Below are 26,929 nucleotides of genomic sequence, written 5' to 3'. Positions count from 1 at the left end.
TGGGGCCGAATAATCTCTACAATTTCGCTATCCGTCAGCGCACCGCACGTTTCGACCGCCTTGTCTACGGCGACGTAATCTTCAAAATTGATGTCCCCGAGAGCATCACCAAAATCAGTGCCGTCAAGCTCGCTTGTTGACGCTTCCTCCGCTGAAATTTCAGAGGCATCCTCCGAAGAAGCTGCCACAAAACCGCGAGCCCTGAAGCAGTTTGCGATTGTTTCTTGCTTCACACGATCCCATGCTCGCGCCAACATGTGGATGGCACTAAGCAGGCTCACCTCGTACTTTGTGGAGCTATCCATACACAAAATCATGCGCTCGAGGAGATGCCGCCTGTACAGGACTTTAACATTCTTGATGATGCCTTGGTCCATTGGCTGCAAAACAGCCGTTGTGTTTGCAGGCAAAAATGCGAGGCGTATTGCACTCAAGGCTGGCACATTCACGTGAGCACTGCAGTGATCGTCAAGGAACAACACCTTGCGGTTCGAAGCAGCAAACTTGCGGTCCAATTTGCTTGTCCAGCTCTTGAAGATTTCGGCCGTCATGCACGCTTTTTTGTTCGCCTCATAGTCCACAGGCAGCGTCTTCACGCCTTTAAAACATCTCGGCTTCGCGGCTTTCCCGATCACAAGTAACCGACATCGTTCCGTGCCAGTCATGTTTGCCGCGATCAGCACCGACACTCTCTCCTTGCTGCGTTTGCCCCCAGCACAGCCGTCGTCCTTGAATGTCAGGGTCTTCTCTGGTAGAAGCAGATAGAAGAGTGCAGTCCCATCTGCATTGAAGATGTCTTCCGGTCTGTATTCGGTGAGATATTCACGCAGCTTTCTGTCCTTCTACGTGGCGCATGTTTCCTGGTTAACGGACGCCTTTTCACCACACACGCTCTTGAAAACCAGGTCATGGCGATCTTTAAAGCGCGTCAGCCATCCATCTGACGAAACGAAGTCATCGATCCCCAACCTTGCTGCAAGCGTTCGGGCTTTCATCGCAACGATGTCTCCGCTGAGAGGAAGTTTGTTGCTCCTGGCCTCCCTAATCCAAACCAGCAGAGCCTTCTCCAACTCTGGGTAAGCGCCGGTGCGCATTCGCTTCCGAGAAGTCTTGAACTTGTCGTTCTCAAATGCATCCATTATTGTGCGCTTGTTCTTGATGTAGTTAGAGAGCATGTTCGGCTTGATCCCGTACTTCCGCGCTATGTCTTGTTTGGCAGCACCTCCCTTCTCAACTTCCTTCAAAACCTCGACTTTCGTTGCGAGGTCGAGCGTGCGATAAGAGCCACGGTTTGCCATGGCTATAAATTGCGCGACTAGGTACAGTCAATTCCGAATCACTCGTGGAACAACCTAGCCTACGAGCTTCCCGCACAAAGGCGCTCGACCAACACACGCCTCAACCGCCTCGACATACGCTGCGCACGCTGCAAGACTAATCTCGCACAATCTCGCCACTGCCAGTATGCAGCGCTGCGTGCACCTATGGCACCCGCGTGGCCTCCGCGATCAGCTCCGGCGGGAGCCGCTACGCCTCCCGCTGGAGTTGATCACGAAGGCCACGGCAGTCGTAGCAATGAATAATTGCGCCGCTCCAAGAAGAATGGCGTTGCGGGCGGCTGCGGTGACGATGACACCAACGCGGAGCACGGAACTGTTGCAACACTTGAAAAATTGCACATTCTACCAAAGAATGACTGTCACCTCGAGGATCCCGGCTGAAAATTAACTTCCAATTAAACAATATTACTGGATGAGGACTTCGAATTATCGAGCGATTTCTTCTATAGGATTACATGCAAAACTGACGGGACCAGCACTTCACTTCTAATTAACCGAAAATTCCAATTAAGCGGCTTCGAATTACCGGGAGTCGACTGTAACTACATTAACAAGTACGGTGTCATGCACGCACAGGTGAACATGAACATATCTTGCTCGATGACCCCGGAAACTCACTGAAAAACGCTGGAGTGAAGAATCACGGCAGTAGCAGCGAGCGAACTGACCTACGTACAGCTCTCGCTAATGCGAAAGGAAGGTAAAAAGCACATCGCATATGAAGCTACTGGTGCTATGCGCACTCTGCAAACATCGCAGATCGCTTTGAAGATTAGGTCCACGCTGGCGTGCACTTTAGCCACATCGCAGATCGCTTTCAAAATATGGTGCCTGCGTGGCCGCGCAGTAGGCAGCAGCTGCCGAAGAAGAACATCCCCCGTGCCTCGCGTGCGGCAGGAGAGGGCACGCATCCGCCCTGTCTTCGTCACTCGTGCACGCGAGATTGAACCGGGTTCTCTGGCTCGTCCTCACTCGCTTTCGCTCGCACATACAGCATACGGCGCACGGCAACGATTTTATTGCCCCTGAGATGTATATGAAACCTCACGGGAGAGAAGCAATCTGCAACAGAGGCATTGGCCCATGCCATGGCCAGGCGCACATGCGTCTCTCTCCAGTCAGGCTTACACAGAGCACCGCAGATGGAAAAAGCAAACCAGGTGGTCGAAATTTGGAGTCCTCCACTATGGCGTGCCTCATAATTAGAAAGTGGTTTTGGCATGTTAAACTCCAATAAAAAAAAAAAGTTATTTCATTTTTGTATTTGTGCAGTTAGGGTGTGAATAAGTAGAAATTGTAGAGTTGTGCATTTCCATTTATTTCTGCTCTCTTTTCTAGAAGTGAAGAAGCAGCATCAGATGACCAGGCGGCAAGCGAAATCCTGCTTCAAGCGCAAAAAGCGGCACGGGCTGCAGCTGACAGGTTGACATTGAAGAAAGTGAATAGCAAGGTGAGCTGGTCATGTTAAGCAGCTGCCCTTTTACTGATTTAAGTTGTCTTTTTTTGACACAATCTGTGATTGTCACTGCACATTTTCCTCATGACTGCTTCCTACTCAACCTGCAATTATTTTTATTTTTCCTTTATACTTCTGCTTTTTTTTTCTTTAGGACGTGGAGGGTGTTTGGGGGGGGGGGGGTTCATTGTACTCGTAAATAGCCCTACTGTTGCGTGAAGCTACATGTGTGCACACACAAAAAATGTGGTGTGCAGTGGGTGGAGAAGGTAATGCATGTGGCAGGGCAGTCGAATAGGAGTAAATCTGAACGAATAGTGAAGTGTGCACCACTGTGTCTGCTGGCAGCTCCTTTCCTGACTAAACTAGGCAACGAGCGGCATGTAGAAGGTGATACAACAGAGGGAAGGGTTTAATCAAACTGCAGCTTGTTGGTGTGCCAAGGAAGAGGAAATGTCAGTGCAACTGTCTTATCTTGATCATAAGTCAAGGAGGTACCAGAAATCGTATGTCTTCACCTTTGGAGGGGGCAGATAATGTTCCTGTCACTAAATTTGCTTTGGCAACAAGCTGACAGTGATCACTTCCCGAGTGGAAAAAAGTGCCTTGGATTGTTTTTGGCATTAAATGGGAGCTTTTTCATGTGTTTCCTGTCATGCCATCATCAAATGTGGCCTTTCCTTTTTAATTTTCTTTTTGTGTGTGCAAATGTTGTTTAATTTAAACTTATATGACCATATCCATGAGATTATAATTGACAGCATATTACTGCTTTACTGTTGTAGCTGACATTCTGTTTTAACAATTTCTTCTTTTTTTTCCCCCTCAGTTTGGCTTTTTACGTCAGATGGAAGATGGAAGCACTACATTATCAATATTAAACCCAGACTGCGGAAGTACAAATGGTAAGATATATTTTTTACTGTATTGGGGTAATAGTTCCACTGTGCTGGCAGTAACAGTTCATTGTAATTGCAGTGGAGACCCAATTATGACTTTCTCGGGACCATGCAAAAATGTATATAATCTGGCCAACAAAAGTTGTTTATAATACACGGTTTCATACGACAAAGCTGCGAGGAACTTCAATTTAAAATTGAGGCTGATACTCTGCAGGACTCGCAAACCAAAACCGCCAAAAAAAAAAGTAAATGCGAAAGGTTACTGCAGCACAGCTGCTAATCACTCTTTACGGTTTATCACGATTTAACATACCATGTACCGTGATGCGTGCCCGCCAGCAGGCTAAAATGTTCTTTGGTCACCTACAGACCTCAACAAGATGGGTAAGTTTGTTATAGACTTTCTTTCGGGCATGCAGCAAGAGCTTTCTTTTGAACACAGTAACGTCCATCAGGAGGTCACCTGCAATGTTGCCTGATGTGCGAATCTCCGTATGTTGTCAATTACATAGACATCCACGAACATAAGCACGCGTTGAGGTATATGACCAACAACGCTCTTGGCACCGTGTGAAGATAGCTTGGCACAGTGTGGACGCATCCAGGGACGGAGCAGGCGCTGCTGCGAGAAAACGTAAGAGTCAACACAAAAACGCCAAGGAGGAGAAAAAGTGCAATGAGACGGTAACAAGGAGATGAAGGCGGGCGGCGGTTGAGCGACAAGAAGTGAAGGGAAATGAAAAACGAGAGGGCAATGAATGTGAGGGAAGGAAAAAAAATTGGCTAACGATTACGCTTCTTGGTAATGTGATCTTTGCGCGCAGCTGCTGCCTTATTTCAACAAGAGGCAGCCCCATACAGAACATGCATCGCCGAATGGAGGCGGTTCTGCATTTCGGATTGGGCAGCACACATCGCGATCCACTGCTATCGAGCCAGCACTCCGACAACATGTGATCTTATTGTGGGTCACTGCCGCAGAGAGGGGGAGATTAGCAATTATTTAATGTTTCTTCTGAGGTGGGATGAGGAAACAGGTGGAGAACAGGGGTATTCAGTAGCGGTCACGCACTCATTCACTCACAGACAGGCCTTAATGTGGCCGCACAAGGTTAGGGTGGGAAGTAGAAGTAAGGGGACGAAATGCTATACAGTGAAACCTCGTTAAACCGTAGTTGGCCGGAGCTCGGGAAAGGTACGTACTAAACGGTATTACTGTTTAACCGAATAGCTTGAGATCGCCCACTTACCTGTCGAAAACGGAACTCAGAGAGAGTGCGATGAAAGGGGAAAAGACATGCAGTATTTATTCACTTCGCGCGACAAAAGCGTTATTTTCGTTTGATGCCGCGGCGGCCTAGCACGCCGACGACAGCGGCCTCAAACTTACTGAAGCTGCGTGCCAGCTTTTCAGCCAGCCCCCTCTTCTCGGCAAACACACGCATGGCAGATTCCTCGTTGGCGTTACGTATTCACCGTGCACGTCCGCAGTAGTGCTGCAGAAGTCCCGGGGGCGCCTTTTTCATTACAAGTGCCGGAGTTTGGAATAATTTTCATTTGGAATAGAGTTATGTTATCGCGCCCCTATTGTCGTCGCGACGATTGCATTCATGAAGCTGACGCAACGCGCAGCTTACGCCACTGTCGGGCCTGAATCGCCCGTGCTATTGCTTTCCGTGCCGTCCTCGTCACTGTCGCTAGTCGACACTTCGGCAACAACAGAGGCAACGATGGCGAAAAGTCTAACCTCGTAGCCGACATATCTTCGCATTCCAAATGCCACACACTGTAGTCAACAGCAGATCCCTGTTGCGTGTCAGCGCCGACTTCTTCGTGTCACGTTCGATAGCACGGACGATGTCTAATTTTTCTTCTATGCTGAGCACCCGGCGTCATTTTTATCCAAGCTTCGGAACGACGCGAGTCCTCGCTTGCACGACACCATAACGCTCTCTGGCACCGCGTCGAAATGATGTTGATGTGGCTTCACGCGCAAACGCACAGGGCGCTTGGAGGCCGTCGTTCTGATCTCTGAGGCGTGTTGTTCTGCCGGGCCGCCCGATGGAGACGGCGCAGCGCCGTATTTGCGCGACGAAAAGTTCAAACGCTACGTTTTAACCGATGCGTACGCAGTAAGCTGGTACGGTTTATGCGGATACGAAACATATTATGTTCAATGGCCGCTGAGTCGGAATTTGACTTTACTACTTTTAAAACGAAACTACTGTTTACGCGGGTACGGTTTAACGAGGTTTTACTGTAACTGTCTTTCTAGTCACCACAACAACACTGCGCCAGGTAAGGGGACGTATAGGGCAAGAGGGGAGGCGGGAGAAGGACAGCCAGGCGCAAGCACTGCCAGAGGCGACAAATGCCACTGAGGAACACGCCCTGCAAACGGGGAAGCGAGAGACACGGCTGAGAGCTATACAGCCACGTGACACGGAGACTGAGTAGCAGAGAGCTGTGGATCACGCGCGAGGAGGCAAGGAGCACCCGCCGCTGGCACTGCAGCAGTGCCGCTGCAGCTCCTTTTTGGCCAAGTGGCATAGACCAGGCATTCCATGACATCACATGGAAGTTGAATTTTCTGCTACTTGCAGTTTGTGCCAGTCTCGCAAGCCAGCAAAACCACCGCAGCAATACGTGATAACTATTGAAGTGCGAAAGTGTGGGAAACGTGAAGTCAAGAGAAAATGAAACCATTCGACCGCTTGCGTCGTTGTCAAGGGTAATTTCAATAAGTTCTTTTGTATAAACATGAAATAGAACTGGAAAAGTAGCATTTTATTTCATCTTACAATACAAGGATGTTTTGTGCAATGAATGGTTGAGTACCAGTGACAGAATATAACTGAGGAATGCTTTCGTCAACGGGCAAGTACTTGAATGTCCCGGGGTTGTCTCTAATCATGCCCCTGCATTTACCTCAATTTCTCTATTATTAAGGCTCTGTTCGCGATATCAACGCCTTAGAGATTCTCGAGCACTAATTGATCGCTTTAGCTTGACTTAATTCTTGCCTTTAGTATTCCTTTAACAGACAGTGGCAGATGAGCGACTATAGACTTACTATCCCAAAAGAATCTGTTAATTCTAACTCAAACACACAAAGTCAAGTTTTATTTGTGAGCAGGCAGCAAAAAGTGATTTTCATTTGCTGCCAGGGCAGCCTTGCAGCGACGATGGCATCCTCATACTCAGCAAGGCCGCGAGCAATTTTCTCCATGAGGCCTCACTTTTCGAACGCTTTCGTGACGGCAGTGTACTAGCCGTATCGGATATGGAAGGGCCATCATCCACGTAGTCATCCACGACGCCAACATGGAAGTGCTACGAGCTATGGAAGTAGGAAACATGTCGTGGCTACCATGTTTTGACATCACTGCAGTAAAACCTCGTTAAACCATACCTGCTTAAACAGTAGCTTCGTTTTAAAAGTAGTGAAGTCAAATCCCTGACTCGGCAACCATTGAACATAATGAATTTCGTATCTGCATAAACCGTACCAGGTTATTACGTATGTCCCGGTTAACATGTAGTGTTTGCACTTTTTGTAGCGCAATCATGGCGGTAGGTTGGCCAGGCAGAAGAACGAGCCTCAGAGATTAGAACGGCCTCCAAGCGCAAATGCAGAGGGTGCTTGGAAGGGAGAAGTCACATTAACATCAACATCATTTCGGCGCTGAGCCAGAGAGCGCTGTGGCTGCCTAGTAGTGGCCTGTGTTGTGGTGTGATGTGAGCTAGGGCTCGCGTCATGCTGAAGCTTGGACAAAAACCGGGTCATCATCATCAGCAGCAGCAGCCTATTTTATGTTCACTGCAGGACGAAGGCCTCTCCCTGTGATCTCCATTTACCCCTGTCCTGTGCCAACTGATTCCAACTAGCGCCCTCGAATTTCCTAATTTCATCACCCCACCTAGTCTTCTTCCATCCTTGACTGTGCTTCCCTTCTCTTGGCACCCATTCTGTAACACTAATGGTCGACCGGTTATCTAACCTCCGCATTACATGACCTGCCCAGCTCCACTTTCTTCTCTTAATGTCAGTTCGATTATCGGCTGTACCCGTTTGCTCTGTGATCCAAACCGGACTCTGTCTTTTAGCATTATAACTAGCGTTCATCATTCCATCGCTCTTTGTGCGGTCCTTAACTTGTTCTCAACATTCTATGCCAGTCTCCAAGTTTCTGCCCCATATGTCAAGCACCGGTCAAATGCACTGATTGTACGCCTTTCTTTTCAATGATAATGATAAGCTTCCAGCCAGGAGCTGACAATGTCTTCCATATGCACTCCAGCCCATTTTTATTCGTCTGTAAATCAGGGTTCCCTGTGAGTAATTATCCTAGGTAAACATACTCCTTCACAGACTCTAGAGGCTGACTGGTGATCCTGAACACTTGTTCCCTTGCCTGGCTATTCATAATTATCTCGTGTCTTCTGCATATTAATCTTCACCCACCCCCACTCTTACACTCTCTCTGTTAAGGTCCTCAATCATTTGTTGGAACTCGTAGCATAAAAAAAGATTGGCCATTGTTCGTGCTATTGAACGTGGCACGAAGTAGGCGATGCCATGTGAGACGGGTCTACCGTTGACTACGGTGTGTGGAATTTGGAATGTGAAGGAGAAGATGCTCAGCACTGTTGCTGAGACTGCAAAAAGATGTCAGCTACAAGGTTCAACTTTGAGGTTCAACTTTTCACCATTGTCGCCTCTGTTATTGCTGAAGTCTTGCCTACGACAGCAATGAGGACAACCAAAAAAGCGACAGCAGGGGCAATTTACGACCGACAGTGGCAGATGCTGCGCGTAACGTCAGCCTCATGCGGGTGCTCGCTGAGAAGAAGAGAGGGCTGGAGGAAAATAGGCTCATAGCTTAAGAGAGTTTGAGGCCGCTGTCATCGCTGGTAGGCCGTCGTGGCATCAAACGAAAATAAGGCATTTGTCGCGTGAAATGAAGAAATCGCACGTTTTTTGCCCTTTCGCCCTTTCATCGCACTCAGTCTGAGTTCCTTTTTTGATAAGTAAGTGAGTGATCTCACACTATTTTGGTTAAGGAGTACTACCGTTTAGTACATAGTTTTTCCAAGCTCTGGCCCACTACAGTCTAACAAGGTTTCATTGTATTGGTGGTGACTGCAGCCCGGAAAAGATCCGTGCACCGCAATTTCACTATCTATGCTCTCTGCACGCAACATTTTGCCGATTCCACGCTTGTATGTGAGGAAACATGAAGTAAAACGAAGTAAATACTACACACTAACCATTCGGCATGCGTTAAGAAACTACGGCTTCTAAGCGGCCAGCCGATACATTAGGTTCAATGGCGATAGGCTGGGGGATTCACTGCAACTGTATATTTAAACCGGAATTACTTATTAAGCAGGTACATATTAACAAGGTTTTACTGTACCATGTTGCATGGTTCCCTCCTAATGCACACTGCGTTATAATTCCTGGGTGTGTTTTATCAACTGTTTTGTCTTTACTTGCTTTCAGGATCGAAAGAAATGAAGGTCAACTTAGAAATGCTAGTTGGAAAGCTTGCTCATGGAACTGGAACCCTCATGGATTTCAAGGATGACATCAAAAACATTGCACGACCAAGTAAATTGCTCCTGATTTTTCTTACTTTTACAGCGGCGAACTTCTAAAGTAAGCTAACAGTACCGGAATTTGAAAGCATGGAAAGTTTTGTTATACAGCTATACGACCAAGAAAATGCTTGACGCAGGTCCTCAGATCAATTAATCGCAACGTGCAAGTATGGGGCCAACAGTAATATTTGGGTCATCTGCTAATAATCACTGGTGCTCATTAGGCTGCAGCAATCCTAGGAAAGATGTGAATGGCAGCCTTTGTGTTTGACGATTTAGACCTGAGGTAGAACTAATCAAGCAACTAACTCCGTAGAAAGTTTGAGAGTGCGACATGCGTCATCTGTGAGTACGTGTCCTGCAATAAAGCCACTGTGCATGAAAACTGCTATTCTCCCTGTTTCAGCCTGTTTCAGAGGCTGAAACCCTTAAATGCAAAGTACTCTGGGAAGACAGGATTACAAGGAAACCTTTACTTAGGAGTAGGCGGTATGTGACAGAACAGTCAATTCTGGATATATCGAACTCAAAGAAAGGAATCACAATAGTTCAGTAATATATATTGATAATTCGAGATACAACATATGTCAATCTGAAGCTTATCTGAAAACTCTGCACATCTTGGAGTTTTCTGAGACCTTGACAAGTGGGAGCTTACCTATTTGTTTCTCCAAGATCATATGCATAAAAGCAGACTAGTTTGTTGTATTTTTTACGCAAATGCTTCGAGTCACTCGTGCTACGGAATGGTCGTTGACAATACTGATTGCAACATGAACTCTAAAATCTCCCTGCTTGGCAGCATGGGATTGCGGTGTGCCTCATGCGTGGCAGAATACTTGTTGCGCCTTTTCGTTCAGGATAAGGTAGAAATGGACTCGGCGCTTAAGCTAGCCCGCCTATGGGGATATGTGCCATGTAGCTATCGGGGTACTTGTACTGTGAATTGTGTGACTGTGCCTCACGAGTCCATTACACCATGCTCTCCAAACAGCCGATCCTATGTCTGCAACGAATCAACCAGGCAGGCTGCTAGATTAGAAACTTGCTCTCAGCTTGCAAAATATCAGAGTCTATTCCTATTCACATGTTAAATCCTAACTGGGATCAGTCGAAATGGGGGTTGGAATCTGATTTGTTTTGGTCATTCGCAGAACTTTAAAATTCTGTTCACGGAACCCAATTTGGGAATGTTTGTTTACAAGAAGACAAAACCAGCAGCCAAGCATCTACAGCTCAGCATCCCATCCCAGAGACATTCAATGAAAACATTGCAAGGCATCCACACTTTATTGTTCAACACATGTCAGACTGGGATGCCTTTTGCATTCTTGAAGCAGCATGGCAATCTGCTTTTTTTGATAAAGAACGGCTGCACTTTGTACAAGCCATCCATATTGAAATGGGCAAAACCAAGGCACGCACCTTAATTTGCTAATTTTTCCTCTGTGGCATGTACTGGCCTTGACATGCGATGTCTTGGTTGGTAGTAGTATTTGCCAGGACAGTGCTGTTTCATTCGCATTGAATATTTCCATCGATGCGAGACATTGCATTGATGGAATCGAATTAAGTCGAATCTCGTTAATTCAAGCGCTCTTAATTCGAACTTACGGTTTATTCGCACTGACGCTGTGGTCCCGTCAAAGTTATGTCTACGTATTCCAATGGGCAAAAATGCCTGGCAATCCGAATGCACAAGCATTTTTAACAGTTAATTTGAACATACCGTGCTCTGACAATGGTCTCAGCAGTGCACCAAATCATGCGGCGGCAGCTCAGACCTGCATTGCTCTGACCCTGCCATAGAGGAAAGGAGACCCCTAAGAAGAAAAAAATAAGGCAGAAATTTCACCCTCTCTCAAATGGCAAGGTCGTCGTTTCTGCGTCATGTCGTAATGCCCCAGCCACACTAGTTGCAAAATGTGCACCACAGAAGGGATCGGTCCTGGGCCGATTTTTCATGGCATGCCGCAGTGGCAAGCGAGCCGCGAGTGGAGGAGACCAATGAGAGCAGCCCCTACAGTGACATATGCACGGGAAACTGGTGTCATGCGGACCTGCCCAACTGCTCTATTCGTACTCGCATCTGGTTCAGTCAGACCGCTTGTTTCACACTATCGTCTGCTCACATCAGCTCTCGCTCACATTTGTTTTGGTTGGCTTAGTTTGGTCTCGTTCGTGCTTGTTTTTTACAATGATGAGTCTAAACCGAGATGTCCCCATGGAAAAGTTGTTGGAGACAGTGCGCCATATCTGATTCTGTATAACAAGACAGACCCTGAATACAAGGACGCAAAGGCAACACCCAGTACAGTGAAACCTTGTTAAACCGTAGTTGGCCAGAGCTCGGAAAAAGTACGTACTGAGCGGTACTGTGGTCAACATGCACTGTGGTCAACAGTAGATCCCTGTCGCGTGCCAGCGCCGACTTCTTCACATCACATTGGAAAGCACGAATGATGTCTAATTTTTCTTGTATGCTGAGCACCCGGTGTCTTTTTTATCTGAGCTTCGGCATGATGCGAGTCCTTCTCTTGGCTCTCAAGCACGGTGTTGAAATAATGGTGATGTTCATGTGGTTTCACGCGCAAATGCACAGGGCACTTGGAGGCCGTTGTTCTGATCTCTGAGGCTTGTTGTTCTGCCCGGCCGCTCGATGGAGACGACACACCGCCGTGTTTGCGCTACGAAAAGTGGAAACACTATGTGTTAACGGATATGTACGCAGTAAGCTGGTACGGTTTATGCAGATACAAAACACATTATGTTCAATGGCCGCTAATTCAGGGATTTTACTTTACTGCTTTTAAAACGAAACTGCTGTTTAAGCGAGTACGATTTAACGAGGTTTTACTGTACCTCATTCTCCTTGCATTTTGAATGCGGCAACGCGACAACAGAACGGAACACACCAACATGATTATAATAGGGAACAGCGACTTTGTCAGCTTGTTAAGACATGACTCGCGTTAAGAACGCAGGACGAAGAACGTAAACACACCACCGATCTGTTGGCAGATGAAGGAAAAAGCATGAGAGCATGCAGAGAGACTCAGCGGCATATACCCAGTCTGGCCTTGGCAATTCCTCTACTTTAGAGGCCGTCTTAGGTGGTAGAGGTAATTAGTGCCATCCATCAAGCTGGCAGGAAAGCAAATCTGAATCCCTCCCGCCCTTCCTCGCAGCTCCGGTGCCCTTCCTCTCAACTCCCTCGTAACTATCTCACCGTCAATGGCCTCTGTGCACGCACATGCCTCCGTGCCGGCGGCGTGTTTCTTTTTACGCCCAAGCTCGATGCTTGACTGCTGCTCCGCTCACGTGTACCACGTTTCTAGTACTTTTTCCCCCGAAGAGTGAAGGCGAGCACCTTAGATCCTTCTAGGTATTTGATAGAGCTAGGCAGATGTTATGCATGGGTGCACAATCTGCTCAGCCAGCTGCCGCTAAGAGAAAATATATATTTCAAAACATGCCTCCTAGGCTGTTTCGAAATATAAGTTGCCTGCGGAAGTTGAAGTAACACTGGACAAAGTTTTTTAGTCTGGATAAGGGGATAAAGGGACGTGATAAGAAGTTGGTCCTGGTGTGCGGGGCGCTTCGATCTACAAAAGCTGGAATAATCGCAGGGCATGGAGGGTTTCTCACACCATGAGCCATGTCATAGCTGCATTCAAGTGTCCTTTCCTTCTTTATATCACTTTCTTTTCCAGCCGTGACAGTAGCAAGGCACAGGCGCCACACACGACATATATTAAACAAACTATCGCGCAACGTCCTGGAGCAAAAAAAATGCACACAAACTCCTCTGGGAGTTGTCAGTATGCGCAAGCATTGCACTACTTGCTCATATCCACATAGCCCAGTGTCATTACCACTGTTATGTAACTTGATTAGGTCAATACTAACGACAGTGCAGTGGCAACACGAACTCATGCCAACAGTGGCGCAAGAAGCATTGATGACACAAGCAAAGTATTGCAGATGGAGGCGCCAGGTGCATTGATGATGTTCTGATCATTATAAGCCGTTATCGATTTTGAGCGCCTTATCCATCCACATCGAACCATTATGAACCATGAACGTACTCAGGAGGCGGCTTTGTATGGCACCGCTGCACGTGCCACACCTTGAAAGCTATCTGCGATGCCCACAAAGATCGAGTGTCGACTGCTTATTGCTTCGCACGCTATGTTCTCCCTACTTACTCATTGTTAAAGAGACGTGTGCTCCCGTATGTTGAAAGCGATCTGCGAAAGTGGCAGAGTAAGGTATGTGCTGACAGCAGTGTCAGTGCTGTGTTCTCGCTGCTTTGTTGGCGTTGAAGCGAGAGGCAGCACAAAGGCGAATTCGCTCGCTGCTGCGGGCATTATCTCGAAAGCGGTCGTCTTATTACGAGAGGGATGGAGGGATGGTTTTCTCGTTGGGTAAGCATAGAAATGCTTACGCATTTAAAATTAAGATTTACCTACACCGCCTATTTTCTGCGAATGTGGGCTGAGCCGAGCGGACTGCACGCCCAGGCACAGCCAGGGGCATAAAACCATATACCTACAAGGATCTAGGGTGTATGCTGTGGCACTTCAGCGAAAAAGTACCTAAAAACGTAGTACGTACAGGTGGTGCAGCAGTCGAGCGCTGGGGTTGGTCGTTAATAGAAACACGCGTCCTGGCACCAGCTTAGCCTGCTCCCTGAAGTTTCGTTTTCTGCCATTATCGGGAAGCGAGCGTTGGTCGGCATGGGCGATTTCGTGGTCCTCACTCACTGTGTGCTTGCTCGCCATGATATTTCACGACTTGCATTGTTCGTGCATCATGCTATGGTGAACGAATACTTCAAGAATAAGTCCTCCTTTTAATTCGAACAAATTTTCGGGCCCCTTCGAGTTGAACTTATCGAAATTCGGCTGTAGTTGCCAGTGAACAGGAGTTCAATAGGTGTGTACAACAGCACTACAGTCAAACCTCGATTCAACGAAAATTGCGATGTAACAAACTATTTTCATTTCCGAATCTTAATTGCACTGTAAACCGTGCATTTATTTTTCACAATTAAACAAAGTAACTTTGTGACACAGTTTCGATTTCAATCCATTTCAGTCGTGTAATTGGAGCCTGTGTGGCTAGTAAATCTACAACACAAGAGCTGACAATTCCTTCTGTGCAAGAGGGATGGGAAGGGAGTGAATGCACGGTGATGTGATCAAGCGCATGCTGGGGGTGAGGGGGGGGGGGGGCAGGAACAGCACCTATCTCCCTTTTTCTCCTCGCATGTGTCCGTGCACTGGCCATGCGCATGTCAATCATGGAGGTAATCTTTCTGCAGCAAGCCGAAATGGATGGGGGCTTCATGTGCATTTTGTTTTTCCCGCATGTCTAGTCTTGGTGGTCGTGTAATCTGAAGTTTCTGAGACAAAGTACAAAGCACCCGCTCATGTTGTGACTGCAAGGTCATGTGCATGGTGATGTGATCAAGTGCATGCTGGAGGTGAGGGGGGGGGGGGCAGGAACATGCACCTATCTCCCTTGTTCTCCTCACGTGTGTCCGTGCACTGGCCATGCACCATATCAATCATGGAGGTAATCTTTCCTCAGCAAGCTGAAATGGATGGTGGCTTCACGTGCATTTTGTTTTTCCGCATGTCTAGTCTTGGTAGTCGTGTAATCTCAAGTTTCTGAGACAAAGTACAAAGCGCCCGCTCATGTTGTGACTGCAAGGTCATGGTCATCGAGTGAAATCTGTTAATGGTTGCCTGAGTGCGCGTGCGTCACACTGATAAATAAAACTTCGAACCTTGCTTCATGTAGTCTCTTTGCTGTCACCATCAATGCTCCACCTTTCTGGCGAAACTGACTTTTTTTTTTTTTGGCTTAGGACCAATATTCATATGTTTTTACACTTTTGTTTTAATTTGTGGGTGCTGGCTGTGGGCACCAAGCACAGTCAGCCATTGCATCCAAAATTTACGGCGCTGCACGGCGCAACACATGCAAATCTCGTACGTCGTGAGCCATGTCGATGCGTTGCTCTCAGTGTGATCTGCACTGCACGCGCTGGCGCTCCTAACCACGCTATTATAGCCCAACCGTCTTGCGATTTGTTTATGAAAGCTTACTAAGAAGGTATTATCCAGCCAAAATGCTTTGGGAATTTGTGAAGTTGTTTTAATGCAAAAAGTTTAAAATGTCGAATTAACAAAATTCACGATCTAAAGAAGTTTTTTGCTGCAAGTACAACTTTGTTATATCGAGGTTCGACTGTATACTTTCGCATGGGATTTACAAGGGTGTTTTACAGTAGTTAGTTCGGTAGGCCTGGGTTTGATACATCTGGGATCTCCTGTATATGAACGTATTAGCAGCAGCTGGCCCATGTATCATATGCTATGCCATCTCTTCAAGGGTGTCAAATTCAAGGCAATCACTATGCAAGAGTTTACCTATTAAAGCCTGCTAATCTCATTATGCTTTTGTTTCAGTCAATTATCTCAACTATGGGACCTACAGCACTTACGCACCTCACTATGATTCTACATTTGCAAATCTCTCAAAGGAAGAGTCTGACCTTGTGTACTCAACATATGGCGATGAGCTTGGGGTCCAGTATGCTGAGAGGTACCTTCACTGTTGCCTTCATGTCCACTTAGCCACATTAAAATTTTTCTAATGCGTAAGCATTATATGCCTCATTACGCAAAAATCCAGCGGCAGCAGCGTGACCGTGGGATGGTATTGAAAATGGCTGACGCCGCAAAGAGTAAAAACTTGTCAAAAAGCTCGGATTGGCTTCACGTTTCTCAGAGAGGTTCCTGTAAATAAAGTAAGTTAATGGCTTTGAAAAGAAAATTTTTTACATTTCAGTATGGGTGGGAATGTCACCCGGCCCACTAGGGTGCAAGACGAGCACACTTCCCCGGCGCCGCTGCAATTCCACGGCTCGGGCTGACTAAAGGTGTGCCTAGTGCGTGCATCATTGCACATGTCATGTCGCAGCCATCTGGCTGACTAAAGATTTCACCAAAGAGACCATAATGCTTTCGCATTCGCACATGTAAACAGTCTTGAGTGTCTTTGTCGACTTTTTTACAATTATATGACTGCTAGGCTTTGCACATGCATTGGGATCCGACACCATGCATGGGGTTTTTGTTCTGAATATTAAGTGATATACTGCATACCATCGAAAATTTGGGTCATTGTTATAACAACAGAAATATGTTGGTTCTATGGTGTGCGGCACTGTTACTGTAATAAGAAGGCTATTGAATTACTGCTGCACGAATGAGTAAAGATAAATTCAGACAACTACTGAACTCGCAGTTTTCATCATAACAAATATATTCATCTGTACATATGTCATATAATACGTGTCATATACGTGTCATATGTTTTTCAATGCGGCGTTCTGTATGCCAGGTTGAATTGTCGCTTTCTGTAGGCTTTCTTAGTCTTTCCCTTTTCTTTTCAATTTTGTTGCTTGTTTTATGTGCTCACTCTATGTGCGTTATTTTGCGCGAGCGATGCGCCGCTTTTACCATGAACTGTACTTTTCATTCCTTTTCTGACCACTCTTTGTATTGCTTTACCGTTTTTATTCGTAACACTGTTTTACAAGCACATTATTATTGTAAACATTTTTAGCTCTCATGTATCGGTTTTCTGTTTTCTTTTGTTCAACGATGTCCCCCTTACTCAAGATCCCCCTGGGGCCTGTAAGGTACTTTTGAATAGTCAAGCATCCTCAAAAAAGGCTGGCATTGAAAAAAACTGATCAGCGGTTGCATTTACAAAAAAGGTGCTAGGTCTTCCGATCACTACAAGCACGGAGCGGCTTGATCGGTTAGGGGTCCACAATTCACTATCAGAAATCATCGAAGCGCAGACCAAGGCACAGGTCGTGCGACTGTCGACCACCAGGGCCAGCAGACGCATCCTAGAAGAAGCAGGGATAAATGCAGAGGCAGAGTGCAACGCACGCAAGGTTGTGCTCAGCGCGGCGGTCAGGGGCACTTTCAAGGTAGAACTGCTTCCAAGAAACGTCCACCCGCAATTCAATGAGGGGCGTCGAAAGGCGAGGGCCCGAGCACTGCTGAAATCGACCACCAACTGCCCGGGACTGGCGGCATTTGTAGACGCGGCCCAGTACGGGGTGCAGCGACCGGTACATGGCCATCTCGATACGCTGGGATGGTACAATAATTAACGCAGCATCGGTCAAGGGGGTAACGCACCCCACAAGAGGCGGTGCTCTTCCCACTATTATTCAATCTGGCAATGAAAGGGCTCTCGGACCGCCTGACGAGAATAACCAGCGTCAATCACGCCCTGTATGCAGACGACGTTACGGTGTGGTGCCCGGGAGGGTCCGATGCAGAAGTCGAGCGAGCTCTTCAAGAGGCGCTGGACACAACGGAAGCGTACCTGAAGGAAATGGGACTCCGTCTGTCACCCAGCAAATCGGAACTGTTGCTGTACAGGCCCTCGAAAACAAGGCATGAGGAATTTGACGCCGATCGATCAAATACCGATCAAATTACACACGAGTGCAGGCCAGCCGATTCCCAGAGTGGACACAGTAAGAATCCTGGGGCTGCTAGTTGAGGCTAAAGGCGGTAACACGCAAACTGTCGCAAAACTCACGTCAAAAACGGAGAACATGCTCCGGCTGATCCTCGGGGTGATGAACCGCAGGGGAGGGTTCAGCGAGAGCAATCTCATCAGACTTTACCATGCCTTCCTCATGAGTCAAGTAAATTACGTAGCCTTGGCGCTAAAATGGACCAAGGGAGACGCGGCCAAGATAGACACTGATGCGCAAGAGCATCAAAAGGGTGCTAGGTCTTGTGATCACTACAAGCACGGAGCGGCTCGATCGGTTAGGGGTCCACAATTCACTATCAGAAATCGTCGAAGCGCAGACCAAGGCACAGGTCCTGCGGCTGTCGACCACCAGGGCCGGCAGACGCATCCTAGAAGAAGCAGGGATAAATGCAGAGGCAGAGTGCAATGCACGCAAGGTTGCGCTCAGCGCGGCGGTCAGGGGCACTTTCAAGGTAGAACCGCTTCTGAGAAACGTCCACCCGCAATTCAACGAGGGGCGCCGAAAGGCGAGGGCCCGAGCACTGCTGAAATCGACCGCCAACTGCCCAGCACTGGCGGCATTTGTAGACGCGGCCCAGTACGGGCGCAGTGACCGGTATACGGCCATCTCTATACGCTGGGATGGTATGATAATTAACGCAACATCGGTCAAGTGGGTAACGTCCGAAGTGGCTGAACAGGTGGCAATAGCCATGGAAATGAGGGACCCCGAACGTCCCTACGTCTACACAGATTCGCGATCGGCGGCCAGAGCATTCACCTCGGGCTTGATATCGCAGGAAGCGGCGGCCGTCCTCGGCAGCGAGGGAGCCGCGGGTCATCACATCGTCAAATGGTTTCCAGCCCACATGGGGGTCAACGTGCACCCCGAATTTCTCAACACCAATGAGCTGGTGCACGCACGCGCGCGAGGACTCACACCGCGGTGATCGTGGCGAGCGAAGTGGCGGGGAGGGAGGGGAGCACCGATACCCGCTGCTCACCGTCAACGCACTATCATCTGTCGGAGAACCTTCCCGCTCCCCCACGCTAAACTCAATAGACCACAGTCAACGATATTCAGAATGCTTCAGACAGGTTCGTTCCCCTCGAGAGGCAGACTGAGCCGTTATTCACCAGAAGTAGAGCCGCAATGTCCGGATTGTGGCGAATCGTACTGCTCGCTAGCGCACATGCTCTGGCAATGCTCCTCGTTAAGCGGCACCGTGTTCACTAAAGAAGAAGACTGGGTGGACGCCCTGCGAAGCGACGACCACCAGACCTAGCTCCAGGCCGTCCAGAGGGCTCACGAAAGGGCGGAGGCCCACGGGCTTCCCGTCCCAACGTGGGTGCGGCCCGCGACCCCTGCCGACCACTAAACCAAGAATGGGTGGGGAGGGGTTCCTCAGGACCCAATAAAGTTATTTCCTCCTCCACCCCTACTAAAGCTTCCCCATGCGTTGTTTAAGGAGCCCTATGTATCTCTATGGGTATTCTCTTTGTATATTGTTTTTGTTTTCTTTAAATTGTTCCTTATCGCTTAAAAGCTACCAGTCATCTACATTTACACTATCATAACAATTAAATGTTTTAACTTTGTGCAAATTACGCATTTTTGTGCAGATATAAGGCATTACACTTTTCGCGTGACAGCGCTGGTGAGCTCGCCAAAAAATACTTGCACATTAATATGAGCTTTCTAGAGCAATAGCTCTACTACTCCAGGTAAAAACCCAGAAAATACTTGGTTCCATAAATCTGACCTTCAAGCTCAGCCAAGGTCAAACTGGGACTTAGCCTGCCTAATGTGTTGTGGAGTCAAATGAACAGCAGCTCATGGTCAGTCTTCTTTGCCGCCACCGCCAGAGGCACTGGCTGCAGCCAAGTTCACTGCGCGTTTGTGCCAAGAGTGTTGACGGTGTCGAGCAGTGTCTGTGTGTTGTCTTGTGGTGCAGTTGTAGATGAGGCAATTGCTGTTACAACAAAGTTACATCTGTGTAAACCAGTGGTCTCATCCTTTCCCAAAGCAAGCAAAAGCGAGCTATCGCTCGACAAACTTGGTTTAACCGCATTCAACCACGGCAATTTTTTATGAAGGTTCTACTTGAAGTATGCACCATTGTGTTTTTGAGATTCTTATCATTTGAAGTTTCATTGTTGCAATAAATAATATCCTGAATTTCTACTTCCATCTTCAACAGTCTGCTCAGCTTTGCCAAGGATTGTGATTATGTCATGGACATGGTTGACAACCTTCTGGATGTATTGACATCTGGCGAGCACTCAAAAACTGTAAAACTTCTGGAAGCTGTAAGTGCTTGTCTACCAATGATTAGTTGGTTTATTGTTAATATAAAACAGACATGTCACGCATACATTATTTTCCTTTTTGCTAGTGACAATTTTTACCAAATTATCATTGTTATCAAGTTATTATTGATGCAAGACTATCGAAAATTCTTGAATTTTTTCATGGATTCTATAGCAAATGAATGTCAAATCAGATTATGCTTGTGGCGTGAATGGTCTTGTACGCCTCAAATGTAGACGAACACGAGCGATTGCTCTGAAATGTGTGCCGAGTCTTATGTAAATAGGGGGAGGGCAGACTAACTTGACCCGCGAAATCAGATTTTGACGGCCGACGACTGTACTTGTTGCTATCATTGTGCTTTCAGTGTTGATGATTAATTGACAAGCAGAGTTTAATGGTGCAAGGACCATGTATGGCCAGTGCCAAGCTTTGTGTGTTGCTGTTTTTTCTAGGCATTAGTTTGCCCAATACAGAGTTCACCTTTTAAAGACTACATAAAACATGAAAACAATGTTAATTTTCCACCTAAGTGTGCAAAATGTGCTGATATTAAGCATAATTAATTAAAAGAAATTTTTTCTTGACACTTTCTTAGTTATAGGGGGCAACATAGGGCAGAAAAGTGGAACTGGGCTTCAACCCAAGCCACCTAAAAAAACAAGTTTGGAACTTGTACACATGGCTCTTGTCATGTGTGAACCATAGGTGTACATTGAATTTGCTTCACATCACACATCATCATCATCACATCACATCATCTGTAGTGTGATACCAGTACAGCTGGATATCTTGCATCGGTCTGTCTGACTGTTTCAAATGAAAGCAAGTTGCTTGCTAAACTTCTTTGTCCTGTGTTCCTGCTCTAAGCCATCAAATGACGCTCACTGCATGCCAGAAACAACGTACTTAATACTGAATTTCGGCAAGATTTTTTTTTTTTTTTGTGCCTGTAGGCAACGCTTATCTATTAAGGGTGAAATTTCTTAATTCAAGCTTTTATCAGTTACATTCGTCACCGTCACTACAACATGACATGGTGGAGGAGCGCCAGTCCTGTCTTATGTGTTCCTTTGACTTCGTCTTCGTCTTCAGCGCTTTTTTATGAAAAATGTCAATATTGTTAAGCGAACAAAGGATTAAGACTGGAGACTATTTACAAAGTATATATCCAAGAGGTAACTGCAGCGCTGGCCAGTTTAGCCGACAGCTTGAGAGCCAGAGAGCGTTTCATCGTCGGGGCGCCCACATGCATTGGCCACAAGAAGCACGCAATATGCATGTATCATTACCCCCGGCAGCAGAAGCGACGTCCCGGAGCATCTAAATGTCATCACTGGGAGGTTGATAATGCTTCAGTCGTGTAACGTGCACTATATCACTGGACTGGGAAGCAAATGGGGCGTCAGGGGCGATGAGTCATGGCACGAAGCACTCTGTATGGGCCTGTGTAACGAGACAGCAGTTTTTCTGACAGGCCGACCTAACGCGATGGAGACCATAGAAGCATTTAAGAACCAGGCGGGAAGTGCACGTCTCGGTGTCGCCGGTAGTACAAATGCCTTTGGCTTTGTTGGGATTTCAGAAGGCGGTCATGGGCAGTTTCCCTTGCGTGGGCACAGCGGGCGATGGCGTCAGGTGCATATTCACTAGTTGGTGCTGCGTGAACAGGGAGTGTTGCGTCGAGGGGCAGTGCTGGTTCTCGGCCGAACAGAAGGAAAAATGGGGAATAACCGCCTGTGTCGTGGCGCGAGGAATTATAAGCAAATGTGACAAACGGTAGAGCAAGGTTCCAGTCAGTGTGGTCTGAAGAGACATATTTCGCGAGCATGTCTGTAAGAGTGCAATTGAGATGCTCCGTGAGGCCATTTGTTTGCGGATGGTATGATGTGAATAGCTTGTGCCTCGTGGCACAGGACTGCAGGATGTCTGCGATAACTTTTGATAGGAATGTCTGGCCATGGTCTGTGAGAAGTTGTCGCGGAGCTTCATGTAATAAAATCATGTCGAGTAAAAGAAATTCGGCGACATCTGTGGCACAGCTTGAAGGAAGCGCGTGGCGTAATCCGTGGCCACAGCGATCCACCTGTTCCCAGAGGTAGAAAGAGGAAAAGGGCCAAGTAAGTCCAAACCAACCCGAAAGAATGGTTCTGCGGGAATATCGAGTGGTTGAAGGTACCCAGCAGGGAGCGTCGATAGTGTCTTGCGTCGCTAGCATTTCTCACACGCAGCAAGCAAGCCTTGGCCAAAAGAAGCGTCTGCGGTTCCGGTCGTAGGTACGTGACACACCCACATGACCGGCAGTGGGGGGGTCGTGAAGTTTGTGGAGAACAGCCGAGCGAAGGTGTTTAGGGATCACTAGGAGTAATGGAGTAAAAGAGTACGCCATCTTGAAGTGTGAATAAGTGAAGAGAACTGTTGGCAAGTGACGATTTAGGCAGTCAATGATGATACGCAAGGACGAGCCACGGCGCTGCTCGTCGGCCACATGGAGCAGTGGAAAAACAGAGAGAACACAGGCGGCGGTGTCAGTATCAGACGTAGAGGTCGCGTCTTCGACTGGGTAGCGAGAGAGGCAATCTGCGTCCTGGTGTTAGGGATCACTAGGAGTAATGGAGTAAAAGAGTACGCCATCTTGAAGTGTGAATAAGTGAAGAGAACTGTTGGCAAGTGACGATTCTAGGCAGTCAATGATGATACGCAAGGACGAGCCACGGCGCTGCTCGTCGGCCACATGGAGCAGTGGAAAAACAGGGAGAACACAGGCGGTGGTGTCAGTATCAGACGTAGAGGTCGCGTCTTCGACTGGGTAGCGAGAGAGGCAATCTGCGTCCTGGTGTTGGCATCCCTACTTGTAAGTCACTGTATAGGGATATCCTTGCAGTCAGAGGGCCCAACGACCGAGCCGGCCAGTAGGATCCTTCAGCAACTAAAGCCAACAGAGCGCATGATGGTCTGCGATTACTGACAAGGGCTTGCCACATATATATGGCCGGAACTTCGAAACAGCCCAGATGAGAGCAAGACATTCGCGCTCGGTAATCGAATAGTTGCGCTCTGCAGTTGTCAGGAGCTGGCTAGCATAGGCTATAACGCACTCATGTCCGTGTTGACGTTGTGATAAGATGGCGCCGGTCCCATAACCACTGGCATCGGTTCGGACTTCTGTAGGTGCAGACGGGTCAAAGTGAGCCAAGACTGGTGGATTGGTGAGAATCGTGATAAGGCGTGAAAATGCGGCAGCCTGAGGGGAACCCCACGTAAAAGGCATGTATTTCTTCAGAAGTTCAGTGAGTGGTCAAGCGATTGCTGCGAAATCTTTCACAAACCGTTGGAAATAAGAACAGAGCCCCACAAGACCCCGGACATCTTCGACCGACTGAGGTACAGGAAAAACCGTTACTGCTCGAACCTTCTCCAGGTCGGGTTGTACTCCGGAAGCATCGACGAGATGGCCTAACACTTTATTCTGTTGGCGTCCGAAGTGGCACTTTGATTATTTTAATTGGAGCCCAGCCTTGCGGAAGACGTCAAAGATAGCTGCGACGCGCTCAAGGTGCATCTCAAATGTAGGAGAAAACACTAGGACATCGTCGAGGTAACAAAGACAAGTTGAGCATTTGAAACCTTGAAGCAGAGAGTCGATCATCCGTTCGAACGTGGCGGGGGCATTGCATAAACCGAACGGCATAACCTTGAATTGGTAGAGGCCATCTGGAGTGACGAAAGCGGTCTTTCCTTGGTCTTGCTCATCGACGGAAATCTGCCAATAACCAGATCGAAGGTCGATGGACGAAAAGTAATTTGGCACCATGAAGACAATCAAGAGCGTTGTCGATTCGTGATAAAGGGTAAACGTCCTTTTTAGTAATGCGGTTTAGCTGGCGGTAATCAATGCAGAAACGCCACGTGCCATCTTTCTTTTTGACGAGCACGACCGGCGATGCCCAAGGATTGGACGAGGGCTCAACAATGCCTCTGGCGAGCATCTTGTTTAATTCCTGCTGAATAACTTGCCGCTCTGCCTTGGGCACGCGATACCGTCGGCGGTGAATGGGAAGAGCATCACCAGTGTTTATCCAATGCTTAACAAGGGACGTCTGACCAAGTGGTCGATTGTCAGTGTCAAATATGTCTTGGTAGGAAAGCAAAAGGAAATATAGGGCGGCTGCTTGGTCAGGTGCGAGGTCCAGAGCGACCATGGGATGTAATGGGCCGTTGAGGTTCAAGGCATCCTGCAGGTAATCAGGAGGATCTGGAGACGCGTCGGCTGCAAAAGCAGTGACGTGGTCGTCTGTCACTGACTGGAGCATGGCCACCGCTATGCCTTCAGGCAAACACTTGCTTCGTCAAGTCAAAATTGATAATTGGGAGACACATCCGATTAGCGGCAAGGGTTACAATGGAGCGTGGCACAGAGATGTCGTGCGCCAGGAGGACATCACGAATAGGTGCGACGACATAGTCTCCATCAGGCACGGTTGCTGTTGAGGCCAATTCGACGAAGGTTAGGGCTTTTAGAGGTAAGCGAACAAACGCTGTAGTGCAGAGGGTGTTCGGTTGTTCAGGGCAAACGTCTGAAAGAAGAAGAAGCTCGAGGCACAGCGTACCGATGGAACAGTCAATGAGGGCAGAATGCGTCGTCAGAAAGTAGAGCCCGAAGATTAGGTTGTGAGGGCAACTGGTCAGCACGGTGAACAGGACTAGAACTTGGCGGCCAGCAATTCCTATGCGAGCAGTGCACATACCCCTGACGGCAACAGTGGTGCCATTGGCGACGCGTACGGCCCAAGTGATGGCAGGCGTGTTCATGACACCATATTGTGTTGCTGAATAAATAACCTGTATCTGTACTGCTGTGCATTTAACTATGTTTCCTTTATTGATATGCATAGTATGTGTATGTTATGCGTGTAGATGCAAAAAAATATTGCATAGGTATTAAAATCGTAAGTTCACATGTTGCCATGTTTAACAGAGATACCGTAATTTTATATGTATCCAGTCTGTTATGTGCTGAAAAATTACTTGGATGCATTTGGTGATGCAACATGGTCTATCACATCAACTGTTTTTAACCATGTTTGGATTGAATGAAATTGGAGTAATTATTTCGTATGTTCTGTTTTCCAGCATCGCAATGGCATAGTGCCAGAGGAAAAGGACCTTGTATCCTTCACAAATCACACTGAAGTTGAAGAAATGGAAGTGGAATCGTCAGAACCAAAGCATAGTGATTTCAGGCCACCCGACTCCTTCTATGCACTTAACGATCTCACAGCTGATTCAACCGTACTGGACAGTAACCATACAAGCCAAGCACCAGTCCAGCAAAATTTTACCGAACGGGATCTTATGCATGGAGATCCCCATGAAGTCCATGAACATCATGATCACCATGAGCGTCATGATCATCATGAGCACCACGATCGTCATGACCACCTGCACCATACAGGTACATGCAAGAAATGTATAGTGTATGCATGTCGTGAGTTGGTGATATTCATTGATACATGTTTGTAAAGTTTGCTGCGACAGCAGAATGAGGTGAGAAACGGCTCTGCAAGTGATGTAATGCAGCTGGTCCGTGACATGGACCAGATGGACCAGTGCTTGTCCGTGTCTCTTACTACGTCCTTGTCTTGAATTCCATCTTGAAGTCCATTTATTTCCTCACATCACCCTGGACCTTGTAGTGGGTCCAGGGCTGGGATAATGTAACCATTCGATGCCAGTGCCATTCCTTGTCGTGCTTCATCAGTGGTGTGAGCAGTGCCCCACCCATGTTATCAGCGTGATCGATGAGCTGTGAATGGTGGGTGTTAAGAGTGGCACAGAACCAAGCAGAAGGAATTGCTACATTATACTGGCCCTACATCCAGTGGGGTCGCATTTTGGTCAAGCACATTGTGCTGACCAGTCTAATTTGAATTATTCTACAAACGTTGTGGCCTATAAAAATGTATGAGCGCTGACCCATCAGTTATATGTAGTAACTGGGGACTGAAATAGCCGACGACTAACATCTTAACTAATGCTAGTCTTCAGACTCCTATTTAAGTGACACGTCTTGTGCACTCGCTGTTCTTAATTCCACAATTACAACATTTGCATCATTAATTTGACCAACAAAATTAATTGCTGAATTTAGGTGATTAATGAACTTATTGTCAATTGAAATTTCATCGAAATATTGATTTTATCCAGAGTCGAATTAACAAAAGTCTGCTAAGATTAACAAAAGCCTACTGTTAATTAACAAAAGTCTATGTAAGATGCACCCTTTTACTTGAGTGGCGTGATTATATACAACTACGGTTATTTGTATTCTCATCGTGAAATACTATTGTGTCTTAGCGCATTGCACTGTAATGCGTAGTCCTGATGGGTGATGTTACATATGTGCTGGATGAGATGAGCATTAACCTTGCTGGTCGGCACTGTTTTAAGTCCCGTGTTGAATACACTGATTCTGTAAGAAAAAAAATAACACTGTGTAAATTCAGAAGAGAAACATCTAAAGTCATTGAAGTCATCGCCCTCCAGTGCATCATGCAAAAGTTTGGCCACCATAGGCAGCAGTGTCACACTTATCTAGAAGTGATGCAGCTCCAGCACATTTCTCATTTTCAGCTGTGCACACAATAAGAGACATGTTAAACTTTGCTGTACAAGCGCAGAGGCATTGCACATCTTCATAGGGTACCTGTTGCAGCATGCCACAGTGCACACCAAC

At 47.3% G+C, this 26,929-nt stretch overlaps 1 protein-coding gene across 6 annotated transcripts in view; it reads left to right on the top strand.

Moving 5' to 3' along the window:
- Positions 1 to 26,929, top strand: part of LOC142564614 (bromodomain-containing protein 7-like) — a 118,401-nt gene that overhangs the window by 26,950 nt on the left and 64,522 nt on the right. For all 6 annotated transcript variants that reach the window (XR_012824628.1, XR_012824629.1, XR_012824631.1 and 3 more), the window contains exons 7-12: positions 2,679 to 2,790; positions 3,626 to 3,701; positions 9,205 to 9,312; positions 15,782 to 15,917; positions 20,084 to 20,192; positions 25,327 to 25,648. Coding sequence is in view for 3 of the 6 variants with exons in the window: in XM_075675694.1 (XP_075531809.1) it covers positions 2,679 to 2,790; positions 3,626 to 3,701; positions 9,205 to 9,312; positions 15,782 to 15,917; positions 20,084 to 20,192; positions 25,327 to 25,648 (863 nt within the window). In the remaining 3 variants the exon portion in view is untranslated. The remainder of the gene's footprint in view (positions 1 to 2,678; positions 2,791 to 3,625; positions 3,702 to 9,204; positions 9,313 to 15,781; positions 15,918 to 20,083; positions 20,193 to 25,326; positions 25,649 to 26,929) is intronic.

This window comes from Dermacentor variabilis, chromosome 1, assembly GCF_050947875.1.
Source record: "Dermacentor variabilis isolate Ectoservices chromosome 1, ASM5094787v1, whole genome shotgun sequence".
Lineage (NCBI taxonomy): Eukaryota > Metazoa > Arthropoda > Arachnida > Ixodida > Ixodidae > Dermacentor > Dermacentor variabilis.
Note: the sequence above shows the minus strand (reverse complement) of the source record. Positions and strands in the feature narration are given on the sequence as shown.